At 35.6% G+C, this 17722-nt stretch overlaps 1 protein-coding gene across 1 annotated transcript in view; it reads right to left on the reverse strand.

The window, feature by feature from the left end:
* LOC141539719 (mitochondrial adenyl nucleotide antiporter SLC25A24-like) overlaps positions 1-17722 on the reverse strand; it is a 42877-nt gene that overhangs the window by 2932 nt on the left and 22223 nt on the right. The window contains exons 5-10 of the mRNA XM_074262846.1: positions 15652-15760; positions 11242-11400; positions 10306-10458; positions 5175-5282; positions 3490-3657; positions 370-520 (exon numbers count right to left, since the gene is read on the reverse strand). Coding sequence (XP_074118947.1) covers positions 370-520; positions 3490-3657; positions 5175-5282; positions 10306-10458; positions 11242-11400; positions 15652-15760 — 848 coding nt within the window. The remainder of the gene's footprint in view (positions 1-369; positions 521-3489; positions 3658-5174; positions 5283-10305; positions 10459-11241; positions 11401-15651; positions 15761-17722) is intronic.

Raw genomic sequence — 17722 nt, forward strand, 5'->3', positions numbered from 1 at the left:
ATAAAAGGTGAATTGATGTTCATGCTAGGAGTCCCTGTGATGAAATCTAATGACATACTGAGTACCACAAAAGAAACAAAAAAATTTTTTATAAGAGGCATATATACCCTTATAACTCACAATAACACCTAAGCATTAGACATCTATGTGAAATGGCAAGAGAGTGGAGAGTAGCAAATAAAGAAGTATCATTTTGCTTCTGCCCTTTAGGGAGCCTCCTTATTATACCAGCCCTCTCAAAAGGTCAACTCTTATTAGAGGAGAAGCAAGACTTTTGAGCAGTTCCCCAAAGAAGAAACCAAATGGGATGATTTTAAAACTATAAAACTGTCATTTCTTACCATGGTTATTCTTTTAGCAAAAACTCACCTTGAGCCTGCATGCGAGTCCTGACTAGAGCCAGGGGATAGCTGGCCAACTGGCCACATGTACTGGACAAGGTACCACATCCCAACAGCACAAATACCCCAGGGTTTACAGAGTCTTCTGCATGATGCTCGAGCCAATAATTCTTCAATAGCTGCCAAAAAACACAAAAGTAATACACTGTCACTCCCACAAGAATCAAGGCACAGTAAAAGGGGTCCCCATCTTTTTCCCCCACTATTATGTATCTCACACACACACACACACACACACACACACACATACCAGCATAACCAACAATTCTCTTCTACTTGTCCCATTCAATTGCTGAAAAAGGCATGAGAAAATTCTTTGGAGATGCAGGCAAAGTAGATACTTAGCTATGAAGTTATAAATCAAAGTATTGTAAAATATGCTTATATTGTTCACCGGCTGCCCATTTGCTTCTAAGTATAATTCAGGAACCAAATACAATTGGCCTAAATTATATTATAGATCTCTCCATTTTTCATGCTCATAATTAACATTAATCAGGATTCTCCATCTCTAGATCACAAGAGTTTTATAGTTAAAGGGCATTTATTATGCACTGAAGACTAAAGTTTCCTGAATTTCAGGAAACTTTCAAAGTTTTCTTCCCTCAAGAGAAGAATCAGAGGGTTTCAAATGCTGGGTTTAAAAACAATGTTTTAATATGTAAGGATTTTTTTCCAATAATTTTCTAGGTAATAATTGCAAAAGCTATAGTTTGACAGAATTGAAATAATATGTAATTAAGTTTCAAAAGTAGGCTTTTATTCAATGATTACTTGTTGCCATGGTACAACAAAGACAGATACTAAGGTCTGTGTCAGTGATGTCTTTGAACTATAGAGATAAAAAGGTAAAAACAACTCAAAGCAAATAGCCATTGACCCATTTACACTAGATCAAAAAAGAAATTAAGGGAAAAAGACAATTTTAAAATCACTTATCAGATCACAATTCCTTTTTTAATAATAGCTTTTATTTTCAAAATATATGCAAAGATATTTTCCAACATTCATCCTTGTAAAACCTTGTGTTCCAAATTTTTTTCTTCCTCCTTTCCCCCACCTCCTTCTCCTAGACAGCAAATAATCTAATATATGCTAAACATGTGGAATTCTTCTATACATATATCTACAATTCCACAAATGCTACACAAGAAAAAAATCAGATCAAAAAGGGGGAAAAATGAGAAAGAAAACAAAAAACAAACAAACAACAAAAAAAGAGTGAAAATTCTATGTTGTGATCCACATTCAGTTCCCATAATACTCTCTCTGCAGATGGCTCTCTCTCTCTCCATCACAAGTCTATTGGAATTTGCCTGAATCACCCCATTGTTGAAAAGAGCCACATCCATCAGAGTTGATCATCACATAATTTTGTTGTTGCCATGTACAATGTTCTCTTAGTTCTACTCACTTCACTTAGCATCTGAGTCTCTCCAGGTCTTTCTGAAATCATCCTGCAAATCATTTCTTACAGAACAATAATATTCCATAACATTCATATGCTATAACTTATTCAGCCACTCTCAGCTGATGGGCATCTACTCAGTTTCCAATTTTTGCCACTACAAAAAGGCTGCTCAAACATCTTTGCATATGTTGGTCCTTTTCCCTTTTTTATGATTTCTTTGGGATACAGGCCTAGTAGAGATATTGCTGGATCGAAGGATATGCACACTTTGATAACCTTTTGGGCATAGTTCCAAATTGCTTTCCAGACCACATCACAATTCTATAGAAATCTGAAATTCTACAGAATCTAAATTAACTTCAAAAATCCATAACCCAGATGTGCTTTTGCTCACAGAAAAGATGGAGACTGGCAAAGCTGGGACAATATGCTCCTGGCAATGGCTATTAAGTTGTGCTAATCCAATTATACTCTTTTACCTATTCACCTCCTGACCACTACTATGCTGTTTTTAACTTAAATGGCTTCTTGGGGGTAGAGACACATTTTAATAGTAGAATGTAATAAAAGAGTCCTGGCTCCAGCATCACAGACCCTGGGTTCAAATTCTGGTTCTAGGACTTACTGTGTGACCTCATAAGTCACTTAACCTGTGTTTGTTTTTTCATCTATAAAATGAGAAATTTGGTCTAGATCAGTAATTTTCAAATTGTTGTCTCAGTATCTTTTCAATATTTAATATTTCTATATTCAGTACCAATTCAGTATTTATACAATTAAAAATTATTGAGTATCTGCCCAAATAGCTTTTGTTTATATGCATTATATTTACAGGTATTTGTCATGTAAGAAATAAAAACTAATTTTGAATTTGTAAATCCTCTGAAGGGGGTTAGGAGAGCACCCAAGATGCTCTGGACCACCCTTTGGTCTAGATGATCTCTGAACTGACATTATATATAATGAATTATTGCAAATAGATATTGAATCAGAGATCTTATCCTCAATGATACTCCCTCCTAATTAGCCATAGGAAATAGCCTCTACAATTTATCACTCCATTGTCTTCCTGTTCTCTTCTCTATCTTCAAGATTAAAACCTCTAATATTTTTCCTTCTTAAAAAGTAATTAAATTAAAAAGTAATACAACTAGCTGTATGGCTCAGTGCAAGTCATTTAATCCCAAATGCCTCAAGGGAAAAAACATAAGGAGCCACTATATGGTGCAACGGGTAGTTGCATCTGGAGTTAGAAGGACCTAAATTCAAATCTGGCCTCAGATACGTACTAACTGTATGACCCTTTAAATCACTTAACCCCAATAGCCTCACGAAAGAAAAAGGTAATATAAGATTAGGTTTATTCTTCCTTTGCAACAATAACAACAACAACAACAAAATTCGGTTCTGCACATATATATCTAGGATATCCTATAACATATTTAATATGTATGAGAATGCCTGTCATGTAGGGGAGGGAGTGGAGGGAAGGAGGGGAAAATTCGGAACAGAAGGGAGTACAAGGGATAATGTTGTAAAAAATACCTATGCATATGTACTGTCAAAAATGTTATTATTATAAAATTAATTTAAATTTTTTTAAAAGATTAGATTTAATGCATAAAAATGGCTATACAGCCCACATATTTATCAGATTCACTTTGGGGACAAACTTACCTCATAAACAGTCAAATCTATTCCTGCATAGGGGATGATACCGAGGAAGTTTGGGATGTAGCCTTTGTAAAAGGCTTTCATACCCTCATACTTCAAGATTTTCTTGGCACAGTCATACATTCCCGAGTACTGCCCGGTTTTGCCTACAGCCAACCTAGTCTTTAGAACCTGAAGGTAAAAAACAGAGATATATTTAATTGGTCAGAAATGTCCTAAACTAGTCAGTATTCTCATTAATTCAATGATGTCACTGACCTTGCTAATGCCCAAATTTAAAGGTGAAGGCTGTCTTACACTCAAAAAGAAAAAAAAAGTCATTGCTCTTAAGTTCTAATGGTTTATACCTGAGAATAACAAATAGGTAAGAAGAATATAAGAAGGACCTGCCAGGGAAAGAAAGCCTGGGCTCAGGCAGCAAGAAGTAGACTACAACTGAATTCAGTGCAAGAAACGATCATTTCAGTAAAAAAGTGAACAGAATCAGAATGGATAAACTCTTCCACTTAGCTGTGGGTGGCTCTCTTTTTTGCTTATTTTTAACTTTAACCTATTTGTAAAAAAAAAAAAAAAAAAAAAGAAAAGAAAAGAAAAAAAAATCATACCTTGTCTTTGTATCCCCTTTGTACCTAGCAAAATTCCTTGCACCAGTATGTTTGTCAGATTGATTTTCTTTGAATCTGTGAACTAATATATGATTGGGCTAAAGCTATATAATCTGAATTTGAATTTTAGCTCTGTCATTTAATATCCATTTGACTTCAGGAAAGTCATAACTCTTCTGAGCTTTAGTCCCTTCATCTTTAAAATAAAAAGCTTGGCCCAGATACTTCAAAGTACCCCCTCTAGCTCCAGATCTCTGACCCTAGATGACCCTGAGATTCTCTACCATACTAAATCTCATTAGCCTATCGATTCCCCTCATGTCAGAAGTCAGTATAAGGGCAATATGTTTGAAATAGTCAAAGTCCTTAAGCATTAAGGCAATGGGACAGCCAGACTCCAAATCAGAGACTCCAGCAGATCACAGAAATACAAATTCTGAATTTTCATTCCACCCTCCCCAAATTCAACTAATTTAAGACTACTGGTGTCATCTTCTCCTCCTCTGCCTGCTGAATTTCCATTGACTGTAAAAAGAATTCTCTTCCTGTCTTGAGAATTAGTGCAATTCTTCCAAAGAGAAAAGGACTAAGAGAGTAGCTCCCAACATCGTATCTTGGCCTATGCTTTTTAGATACACTGCAATCTTTTCTAGCAACAAAACTGACAATTCAGGTGAAATGTTTGGGAATAGCTACAAAATGGTTTTTGTCTTAAAGGAAAAGTCTCTGTCTCAGAGCCAATTAGCACCTGATAATAGAAGCAGTTAGGCAGCACTATGGATAGGGGCTAGGTCTAATATCACAAAGACCCGAGTTCAAATCTAGCCTCATACATTTACCAGCTCTGCAATTCTGAGCAAGTCACAAATCTCTGCCTCAGTTTTCCAATCTGTAAAATTAGCATCTACCTCCCAGAATTGGTGAGGAGCAAAAAAAATGATATTTGTAAAGTGCTTACTACACTATTATTATTATTATAAAATAGTTTACTTCTAATGTTACATTGCTACTACTAAAACTAAGATAGGTTTCATATGAAAGAAACATGAGAAAGAACATCAGATTTCTCACAGTAGCACTTACCTCCATGGGGTAGATGAATGTCTGGGCTGTAGCGCCTGCCATGGAACCAGAAATAAATCTCTCAGTGTTTCCTAATTTGGTACCATCTCTGGTCAGCCACTTCTTATACTGTGTGAATAAAAATGTTTTGAAAGCATATGAACATGAGATTACAAGAGTGACAAATTGAAGACACTGGCTAGAAATCTGAAAAGGGCTCACTTATCTCAACACATCTGAATCCCATTTCTGTTAAATATCCCAGTCCCTCTCTCACAACTGAAAACCCTGCCTTCAATACCACCTACTGCCTATCAGCTATTTCCCATGGGATGCCCCATGGCAATCAAACTTAAAAATTCAAAACACAATTTGATACCTTTCCTTTCTTTCCTTCCCCTCCCTGTTTCCTAACTTCCTGGTTTCTGTTGAGGATACCATCAAATTACTAAAGCACCAATTATGGTCCAAGCATCGTGCTAAGCTCCAGCAGCCACATGATGACTGCTTAGCCATTGAAGGAATAGTCTCAAAAAACAAACTAAATATCTCTCTCTCTCTCTCTCTCTCTCTCTCTCTCTCTCTCTCTCTCTCTCTCTCTCTCTCTCTCTCTCTCTCTCTCTCTCTCTCACACACACACACACACACACACACACACACACACACACACACACACACACACACACACCCCAGAAGAGCATGCAGGATGTGAATGTTTATACGGCTAATTCACTAGGATATTAAGCAAAGCTAAACCACAGAATCTTAGCATCTCAGAACAAGAAAGACTCTCTAGGGCTATCTGCTAAGTGACAACCCATGCTTGACCAACAATCATCCAGCCTTTACTTATCCAATGGGGGGGTACCCACCAACTCTAGAAGCTGTTTTGGGATCTAATTGTTTGGAAGGTTTTCTCCCCATCCAGATTAAACAGACCTCTTTGCAACTTTTATTATGAGTTCTGCCCTCAGAGGACAAAGAAAATAACTGTAGTCTCTCCTCTACATGACAGACTTTCAAATATTTGAAGGCAGCTATTCAATGTCCTCTTCTTACACCCCATCATTCCCAGGAGTTGGCCCTGGGAACTCAGAGATACAGGAGGCAAGTACGCAGCACAGTGCATAGAATCCTGGGTCTGGAGTCAGGAAGACCTGAGTTCAAATACGACCTCAGATGCTTACTAGCTATGTGATTCTAGGCAAGTCACTCAAACTTGTTTGACTCAGATTCCTCATCTGTAAAAGTTAGCTGAAGAAGGACCAATACAGTACTTTTACCAAGAAAATCCCAAATGGGGTCATGAAGGGTCAGACATGACCCAAAATAATTGAACAACAAACAATAATTCAAAAATGCAAAGAACTTCTGGCAGGTCTTCCCAAGTTGGGAAGACTTTTACTACCAGATCAGGAGATAATGGAATGTGTCTGTCTGAAGGAGCAGCCTCACCCAGAAGAAGCTTACCAACCAGAATACTGACCATGTCATGATAGGGTAATCTTTTTGACCATTTTGTTTTTCAGGCATGTCTATCTACTCTTTTTGACCCCATTTCAGAATTTTCTTAGAGACACTGGAGTGGTTTGCTATTTCTTCTCCACCATTTTACAGATGAGGAGACTGAGGCACACAAGGTTTTGCAACTTGCCCAGTTCATACAACTAGAAAGTGTCTGAGGCCAGATTTGAATTTGGGAAGATAAACCTTCCTGATTCCAGGCTTGGCACTCTATGCATCCTGGTACCACCCAGTTGCCCTTCTTAACCACAGGAACTCACAAAAATCATCTAGGACACAAAGCGGTCATGATTTCTTTTGGTCAAAGAAATGCTCATACTAATGCATACACAGGTGAAACTGAGAAGGTGGGAGAATATCATGGTACAGTGGATTCAATGCTGGATTTGGAGACCTGAAGGAAATCCTTCATGTTCTAATCCTACTAGCTACTAGTTTGGGTATAACCTGAGTATATCACTTAAGAACTCTGTGCCTCTATTTTCTCATTTGTAAAATGGAATAACAATAGCATGTAGCTTTTAGTGCTGTTTGTTGTGAAGATACATGAGAGGTGGGACAGCTAGGTGGTACAATGAATAGAGCATCAGCCCTGAAGTCAGGAGGACCTGAGTTCAAATCTGATTTCAGACACTTAACACTTCCTAGTTGTGTGATACTGGGCAAGTCACTTAACCCCAGTTGCCTCAGGATGAAAAAAAAAGATACATGAGAGGGATTTTGCAAAGCTTAAAATGCTACATAAGTAGAAGCTATTGTTTTTATAAAAGCATAAAACATAACACTTGGTTTGGTCTTTTTTTTTTTTTTAATGCAAATCAGAGGTTATCAACAGCACAAAAATCACCATGGCTTCTTGGAACAGGTAAGTTGTGAGCTGATCCTTGGTGAATGAGTAGAATTCACAAGGAAAAAGAATGGCTATATATCATGAAATGATTGTCCTCAACAAAATAAAGGAAGATAATGCTCTCAACCCAGTTATTATTTAATTAACAAATACAGCATTATTCATCTATAAACTATTACTGTAAATGAATAAATTAACGAAAAATAAGAAAAAAACTTCCTAAACACTATTGGAAGATACTCTTTGTCCACTCATCTAGATTTTCAATACTCTTGAGGCTCCTTAGTGTCAAATCCATATTTCAGGGTTGAAGTAATCAAACTAAAACTCAAGTTCAAATAGAAACAGATCTCATCCCTTCAGGTTACATACTGAGAAAAAACACAAAATAACATTATTCTACATTGTGTTTATTGTTCTTTATTCCTATTAAAAATTTCCTGGGAGCAGCAAGATGGTACAATGGGTAGAACACTGGCCCTGAAATCAGGAGGATTTGATCTCAGACATTTAATAAATACTTCCTAGCTATGTGATCCTAGACAAGTCATTTAACCCCAATTGTCCACACACACACACACACATACATTGCCCAATTCCGTTTTAATCTGGTTTGGCAGAACTTTTGCAGGGCCACTTGCTGTGTTTGACACCTCTGACCTAAAATATGTCCAAAAAATGCTACACAATTACACAAATTCTCAAACATTCGAGTGAAGACAAGATAATGGATCTAGCTAACTGGCTGGCTATCATCCCAGCTTTTCTTTGCTTTTCAGTTTATTAAACTGATCAAAGGAATTCATCACATTCATCCCAAAAGCATTTTGTTACTTGTGAAAAGTCACTGAACCACTTAATTATACTTCAGGAGATAAAAATATGAAAAGGGAATTGCACTTCAAGTAATGGATGTCCTGAGATGAAAAATGAAGATCAAAAATATATTAAAAAAATCAGTAAAGAACAATGTCCTGAATTTGTGGTGAACTAGCCTGAAAAGCCTCTCCTCTTCAGTGTCATCAAACTGAGACCTTACAAATGATTTAATCAATAGATCCAAAGAAAATGTATGACTTATCACATCAAAACTTTGTGTTTTCTTTATCTATTCAGGTTCACAATCTTAACTCTATCATTTCTATCAATGCAATAAAAACTTTACATTATACAGTAAAGCTGATTAAAAATAAGCTGAACCCTAAAATTTAGATGGGTAGATCTGTAAGAAGAAGCTGCAACTTAAATCAGTGAAAAATACAACCACATCAATTAAATCAAAGGTCCACTGAATAGTTCAGCTCTGTTTTAATGTGGTTCTTTCTAATTGGAATATTCCTAGAATCTCTTTAGCTCTCCCCTCCTCATATATTTTACTCACCATTAATGTCCTGAAATAATGATTCTGATCTCTTTTCACATAAATAGCTGTCATTCAATTTGTAAAAAACCTTGAAAGACTTCACAATGCTAACTGAACAAAGTCCAGATTCCCCACAATTCATCAAGGACCTCCACGATTTTGGTTCCTACCTATCTGTGTTTCTAGTTTTATTTCCTACTACTTTCCTTTACATTTATCTGTACTCTTAACTGACCCGACCATGAACCATGCAATTTTTTGCTTTTAATTGTATCCCCTCTTCCTAAAATATCCTCTCCTTTCATTCCCTATAACCTCCTTTATGAAATTTTATCCATTCTTCAAGGCTCAGCTCAAATATATCACCTTTTCTGAGAAATCTTCATAGATTTCTCCCACCAGAATTTTGTTGTTCATTCTGTGACTTCTGAGAGAACCACATTTATACTTCTCTTATACACTTCTCATATTCCACTTTGTAGTATATTTACTTGACTATAAATTTTATTACCTCTGTGGCTGTTGTTTGATCATTTTTTCATTTATTCCTGATGTTTCATAACCTCATCTGGGATTTTCTTGTAAAAGATATTGGAGTGGTTTTCCATTTCCATCTCCAATTTATTTTACACATGAGGAAACTGAGGCAAACAGGGTCACATAACTAATAAGTGTCTGAGGTGAGAGTTGAACTCAGGAGGATGAATCTTCCTGACTCCAGGACCAGCATCCTATCCACTTTCCACCTTGATGTCCTAAACAGATGTATGACTCTTCATGATCCCATGTAGGGCTTTCTTGGCAAAGATACTACTAAATTTCAGGACAAAAATGTACCTCTCTCCTTTTTCCATTAGGAGGCAGAATGGATAATTAGCTATAACACTGGATCTGAGTGAGGAAGACTTGGATTTGAAGCTTGCCTAGGACACTTGCAGAGTAAGGTATTTAACCTTACTCAGTTTCCTCACTTGTAAAGTGAGGATAATAATAGTACCAGCCTTACAGAGTTTTGTGAGAATAAAATAAAATATGTAAATCCCTTTGCAAATCTTAAAGTGCTACATAAATGTTAGCTATTAATTACTTAGCACAATAACCTTAAACAGACTGGATGCTCAATAACTGTTCATTAATTTTTTAACCAGTTATTAAAAACTAGAATTAAATGGTATAAAGGGACTTGGACATCTGCTAGTCCAACCTCCCACAGAGCACAAGTTCTTTCTACATCTAGAAAAAAATAGTCAAATAAGGCAATAATAAAGGTTTTGGGGGGGATTTAAAAACCAGTTAAGAAAAATTAAATTAGTGTTCATATTTAAAAACTTGCATAAAAAGTTGGCAATAATCTTTAAGATACAGAAATTAAGTTCAAGAACTATTAATAATTTTTAAAGAAAATAATATTTTACCTGTTCATATGCCCAGAATTTAACAGCTGTCTCAGGAGCAATTTTAATGACATTCACACCATTTCCTCTCCAAAGGGACCGGATGCCTCCTTCTTTTACCATCTGCTTAAATCCACCGAGTAAGCTCATTTTGCTTGACTTTGAACCATAAACCTAAAATTAAAAAGAAAAGATTTTCATTTAAAGTATTCACGCTGATTACTTTTTTGAAGTACTTAGATATGAAATCCTCTACTTTCACTGTGGTTTATAATCTCAAGACAGTAATGGGAGGTCCAGAGATGAGGGATTATATGAATCAAAGAATTTAAGAAAGATGAAAAAGGCAAAAGCTGAGAGATTACATACTTTAAATCTATAAAACAATTTAAAGAACAGACTTGTCCACTAATCCTTGAAATATTAGAGCAAAGGAACAACCTTCAAATTTTGAGCCACTTAAGTTTAGGAAAATAAAAGCTATATGAGTGAGATACTGATACTACTTGACATATGCCCAAATACTGAGCCAAAATATACTTTTCCATAACTTCCACCCAGACTTAAAATATCTGAGGACAACTAACCTGTTTCTCCTAAGCTCTACTCATCACCTTCCTGATATCATAGTTGTCTTTGAGAACAAAAGACAAACAACAACAAAATAAGCAGTCTCTGCCACTCTGTCACTTTAAAATAAAGCAAAGAAATACGTGATTCACAAGGTATTAGACTGTTACTTTCTGTGAATAAATTAAAACTGACAGAGTTTTATTGCTTCTAGATTATAAACTTTTAAGGGCAAGAAGAATTTCCTACAAAAACATATGAATTTTCACAAATAGGTCAAATGAACACGAGTATTAAGTTATGTTGCTAACAATTTTTAAAAGTGTCTCAAAAAGAAATGAAGAATTTTGAATGAAACACATCTGCCTATCCTCATGATACACTCACCTGCATCATGACCTTCATTCGATCTAAAGGCGCTGTACTTGTTCGTGAGACAGCCCCAGCAATCCCCCCTGCCAAAAGCTGTCTCCACCACTGACCAGTTTTCTTTTCTTCTTCTGTGAAATCATCTGGAATAGATAAGCTATCTCCTATGTCGATGCCCTGTTTAAAATGGATAGAAAGGTTTTATTATAATAAAATTTTAAATACATCATTTGAGATCAAGTTTTTTATGTAAGAACCAAGCATTATTTCACCTATTTCATCTATACAATTAAAAGCAATTTCTTTTTCTAGATAAGGAAGAAAAGAGCACACATTTTTTAAAAAAAATCTATTTACAAGTATAGTTCCAGTTTCACTTGAAATCATTAAAAGCAATAATTATAAATGCTATTCAGCAAAAAGCTATTGGAATTTCAAAAGCACATGAATATTATTGTTTTTAAATGAATTGTTCTCTATGACCATTCTTCATATAAAAATAGACCAAAATATTATACTATGTTAAGAAAGATGCTGGATACAACTGTACTGTATCAATCTTAATAGATTAAACTGAAGCAATTTTCATAATGCAAGAATTATACAAAACATCTGACAAGAGTCACCAGCTTCCACTGGAAAACCGCAAATAAGAAAAAAACCAACAATTCTCAAGTAGGCTAATATAATTAAAAATTATAGTAGAAAGTAAATCTTTAATTTTGCTATCTGGTAAAGTGGTCATGTGGGGGTTTTCTGAGACAATCATTTTAAGTGATTTACCCAGGGTCACACAGCTAGTAAATGGCTAGGGTGGAATTTGAACTAAGGTCCTTCTGACTCCCAGCCCTTTGCTCTATATACTGCATCTTCATCCCTATGTACCTCAGGCACCTTCCTTCAGCTTAACCAAGTCACAGATGGGCTGCAATCTTTATTAATGAAAGGAGTTTCTATGCTGAAAACAGCCTGTATAAATGAAATCACAGAACATTCTGATAACTTACTTAAGGTAACTAATATGAGAGTTTCCATACATATGCATAAATTAAAAATTCATGCTTGTAACTCAGCCTTCTAGTAATTTGAATAATTCTTAAATATATGAATAAATTCATTATTTCACTAATGTGGGTATTTCTCCATTAAATGCAGATCACAGTTCTTCTAATACCTTGGGATATGGTCTTCCTGAGTGGCTGGGGCTGAAAAATCTATCAATTTTTTAGCCAATTTAATGATGCACCTCACAGAACTTAGCTAGGTAGTCCTTGGATGGCAATTAGAGGGGTCATGAAGTCTTTTGAGATTCCATTACTTTACTCCACTAACAAAGCCTGGCATCCTCTCTGCCACAATAGGACAGCAAAAAAAGGACTCTACTGAAGAAATATTCAGAGTAATTCATAAAAATGACTAAAATTTCTCTAGGGATTAGTGATTTACCAAAAGATTTCTTTACAAATCTTAAGGCCTGCAAGGTAGTCAGAAATTTGGGGTCTGAGTACCAGATCTCAAAACCACTCAACAATTGTATACAATTTGATAAATCACTTAATATCTCTGGGCCTCCACTTTCTCATCTGCAAAATAGGGATACTAATACCTGCACTATAGAGTGCACTATCACAGAATTATTGAAAACATGGGCCACATTTAAATAATATTTTATAGTTTATAGTTTATACTTTTCTCCCAACAAGTCAAAAGGATAATAATAATCCTATGTATGTATGTATGTATATATTTGTGCATGTATGTGTCTGTGCATCATTTGACCCTCAAAACAACCCCAAAGTAGGCAATACAGATCCGTTTCATCACTTTATAGAGATGAGAGGAATTGTAATGAATACAGAACTAGCCTCAGAAGCCTTGGGTTCAAATCCTTCCTCTGCCACATAATGATTTATGTGGCCCTGATTAAACCACTTAAGTTAGTTTCTAATATTCTCAGTGGTAAAACAATTGCAGATTTACATTTTGTTGTTTTTCACTTGTGTCTGATTCCATATTCCGTTCACTATGACTCCATGACCAATGTAAGGATATACCCACTTTGCCTGGATAAAGGAGATGCCAATTGTTAGAGTAGTCTCATCTGTAGCCTGTAGGTAGTAACTGAGTTTTAGAGAGGTGTGATGAGATCCCTGCTCTACAGGATGTTCAAGAGATCAGGCAAGATAAGTAAAGCATGGTTTCCTAAAGCTTTCTGTGACCAGTCAGTTATTTTCAGTTGTCTCCAATTATTTGTGACCCCATTTGGGGTTTTCTTGACAAAGATACCGGAATGGTCTTGCCATTTCCTTCTCCAGTTCGTTCCACAGATGAGGAAATTGAGGTAAATAGGGTACCCAGGGTATTAAGGGGGGGTCTTGAGCTTGTCTTCTTGAATTATCACATTTTCCCAAACACACTAGACCCCTGAAGGTGTCAAGGAAGAAACCTCACCTTATCCTGACCTGAGTTGATGTGATTTGTTTGTATTCCAAACTGGATTCCTCATGTGTCCTTACTGTTTTTTGGTTAAAAATATTGTGAGTCGCTGAGGTTGGACTGAACTCACCGAAATAAATCTTCCTGACTTCACCTTACTGCCCACCAAATTTACATTAGTGGTGAAGTTAGGTTTCAAATTCAGGTCTCTTGATTCCTCAAGTCCAGCACTCTTTTTACTGTGCTACACTATCTCTTAATTTGTAATATTTTTAGAATCATTTAAAATAGATTAAAAAAAATTCTGAAGCTCCTCGCATAGTTGCAGCCCTTGACATATACACATAATGGACTCTGTGAAGTGTGATCCTCTTTCAGTAGAAGAGGAACCTTTTTTCAGCCTAATTTCATTGACATCTGTTAATAATTATAGAAAACTGACTCATTTGAGTTCTTGCCAATCTCCCTTTTGTTTCAAACTGTGAGTCAAACTTCAGGACTATAGAAGTCTTCAAGACATTGCTAGGTGGCCATCCATGTGAATGTCAAACTCACACAGAAATGAGGGCTACTAACTCATCCATAAGAACCTTGCCTATGGATGACATACTGATATTATGTATGTTCCATTATATTTATATTTATTTTGTTTATTACTTCCCAATTATATTTTAATCTGGTTCTGGCCATACTCAGGTAGTTACATTGTTTGATACTCCTCTTATAGTTTCTTTGCAGATAGAGGTTGGACTAAGTGGCCACTCAAGTACATTGAAACTCTGAAATTCTCTGATTCTAGATTATCTTTAGATCAGTTAGTCATGTACCATATTTGATCAATTTTGATCAATTCTTTTTAAAAAAAATTACTACACAATAAAGAGACAGCTCAATGTGAAATGCCAAGTGGATGAACTGGAAAAATAAATTTAAAATTGATAAATTATTCTGGCAAGTGGTTTTTTTACCAGTTCAAGTAAAACAATGTGCTTAAGACCTCAAGCAAAATTTCAGAAAATATTAATTACCTTGTATTAAGTACAAAACCAAAAAATCTCTATATCTTCTATGATAAATATATACTATATACTTCTAAACTTGGGTGACACTCTACCTATGGATGTATCATCCTGTATTTCCTAGGACAGTCCAGAGTACAAAGGATAAGCTTTAATAAACTGAATATTTGAATCTCCTGTCCCACCTGGCTGTCTAAAAGAGTAGTCATAGGCAGAGCCTGTTAGATGAGAAACAAATAATTCACCATAGTGAAAGAGGTCAACTTCTAGGTGTGGAGTAAGAAACAGGAAATGAAAAAGAAAATGACTCATTAGTATGTGGTACCATAGGTTAAAAAAAAAAAAAAAAGATTGATTCATTCTTTCAAATGAGTAGGAAAGACCTGTCCATCAAGCACAGCAGAATACAGTTTGGAGGCCTTATAAATACAAGAGAATAATATAGGTAAAATCTGTTTCCAGATGCTAAATAGTAGATCAATGATGAGACCAAAAGTGGCAGGATCAAAGGGCAGAATTTACAGAGTCTCCAGATTTAGGATACCATGCTTTACATATTTTGCCTGATCTCATACACTTCCTGAAGAGCAAAGAACTTCCCACAGTTCCAATAGCCCTGCAAGCCACAGTTGTAAACTTCTGGCTGCAGATGAGACTACTCTTCAGCAATTGGACACCTCTTGCAACTTCTGAGGGTTTATTCAACCAAAGTGGATATTGTACTTACATTGGTCATGAAGCCTTAGAAACCTATGAGAACACACTGCACAAATTACAGAATCATAAAATTACAAGGGATCATAGAAGTTCACAGAATCATTCAATTTTAACTACCCAAATCCCTTAGGTAATATAAGAAGGCTCTCTACAATATTCTTGACAAATGATACTCCAACCTAAGCCTGCAGTTTCACAGCTGTACATAGGACCAAGTCATTAAAAAAAAACACAGTAAGAGGCAAGTATTACTTACAGAATGTTTCCAGAAGTGAATTATTTCCTCAATATTTTCAGCAGGATTAAATAAAAAGTAGTCTCTCCATTCATTCCAGTCAACTGACATTGTCCCATCGGCATCAATGCTGAAAATAAAAAAGAATGGGGACCAATATAAGCCAAGAGTCACAAATCAAATTTGTATAATTGATCAATCCAGAATAATGAAATGGTTTGCTCTTATGTATTTTCAATAGCCACTTCTATGAATCTTTGCCCTCAGTCTGTTGCAGTCTTCCAACACTTCTGGATATTTTCTTTCTCCTTTGTATTGATCTCACCAAATTCAAAATGATTTCATACACTTTACCCTTTTTAATAATGGACATGAAAAGGACTTTTGATATGAACAGAATTCAGTGTCAACTTCAAAAAGAATCACTATGAATGACAGAAAAGCAATAGTGGACTGGAGCCAGCTTGAATCAACTTGAGAGCCAGTTGTTAAATTTTCAGTGTGAGCATTTACACCACACAAATCAGTAAGTGCTCCAAATTAGTGCTTTATATATCATTTTATTGGTTGCCTAGACTTAAGAAAATGATGGAAGAAAAGTTAACATTGCAGATTAAATGAAAAAGTATATTGTAAGAGCATTTTATTTCCAAAGAGTCAGTTGTTAAACATTACCAGCACACCCCTAACTAGATGAATCCTTTGAAATCATCAAGATTCATAACTCTACGTGTGCCACTGATACCTTTGGCAGTCTGGTGTGAAATCTATTCACCTCTTCTCAGAATAATATTCTTCAATGCATAAAATAAAATCATCAGGATTACCAAGGAAATAGATCATACTGAAAATCAGTTAAAAAAATTTTTTAAACAAGTTCATGGACCCCAGGTTAAGAACTCCTGATAAAGTTAGTATAATCCTCTCATTTCACAGTAATGGTAACTGAGACTTAAAGAGGTTAAATAACTTGCCCAGCCCTCTTTGTAGTGGCCAGAATCTGGAAACTAAGTGGATGCCCATCAATTGGAGAATGGCTAAATAAATTGTGGTATATGAATGTTATGGAATATTATTGTTCTATAAGAAATGACCAACAGGATGATTTCAGAAAGGCCTGGAGAGACTTACATGAACTGATGCTGAATGAAATGAGCAGGACCAGGAGATCATTATGTACTTCAACAACAATACTATATGATCAATTCTGATGGACGTGGTCCTCCTTCCAACAGTGAGATGAACCAAATCAGTTCCAATAGAGCAGTAATAAACTGAACCAGCTACACCCAGCGAAAGAACTCTGGGAAATGAGTATGAACCACTACATAGAATTCCCAATTACTTTATTTTTGTTCGCCTGCATTTTGGATTTCCTTCACAGGCTAATAGGACATTATCTCAGTCCTATTCTTTTTGTACAGCAAAACAAGTGTTTGGACAAGTATACATATATTGTACTTAATTTATACTTTAATATATTTAACATGTATTAGTCAACCTGCCATCTGGGGTGGGGGGAAGGAGGGGAAAATTTGAACAAAAGGTTTGGCAATTGTCAATGCTGTAAAAAAAAAATATATATATATATATATATATATATATATATATATAATTAAATCTAAATAAATAAATAAATAACTTGTCCAGAGTCATAAAGAAAAATGAGCACAGTAAAGATTTAAATCTATATCCCAAGATTATAAATCCAAATACAATCAGACCATTTCTCCAATTCTTGGATATGACCAATGAAAAGTAAGCAGACAAATCACAGTACCTTTGAAAAAGAGATTTTCAATTTCCTAATATCAAAATCTACCATACTAGTAAAATGGCTACTTGAGAAATTAACATTACAAAACTCCTTCACTAACAGTCACAGCGATCTTCAATGTCATACTCAGGTCCTTATTAACTAGCCCTCTAGTGGAGTCTTATATTAAGATTGGGCACATGTCGAGAAAACCACATTCTGGTCCTGGCAGAGCTATCTGCTAAAAGCAGCAGTGATTTCTGCTTGCCATATCTGGGTGGGTAGCAGTTAATCAACCATAGATTTGGGAGAACAACCAACTCTCTGCTTTCACTC

This window comes from Sminthopsis crassicaudata, chromosome 4, assembly GCF_048593235.1.
Source record: "Sminthopsis crassicaudata isolate SCR6 chromosome 4, ASM4859323v1, whole genome shotgun sequence".
NCBI classification, from domain to species: Eukaryota; Metazoa; Chordata; class Mammalia; order Dasyuromorphia; family Dasyuridae; genus Sminthopsis; species Sminthopsis crassicaudata.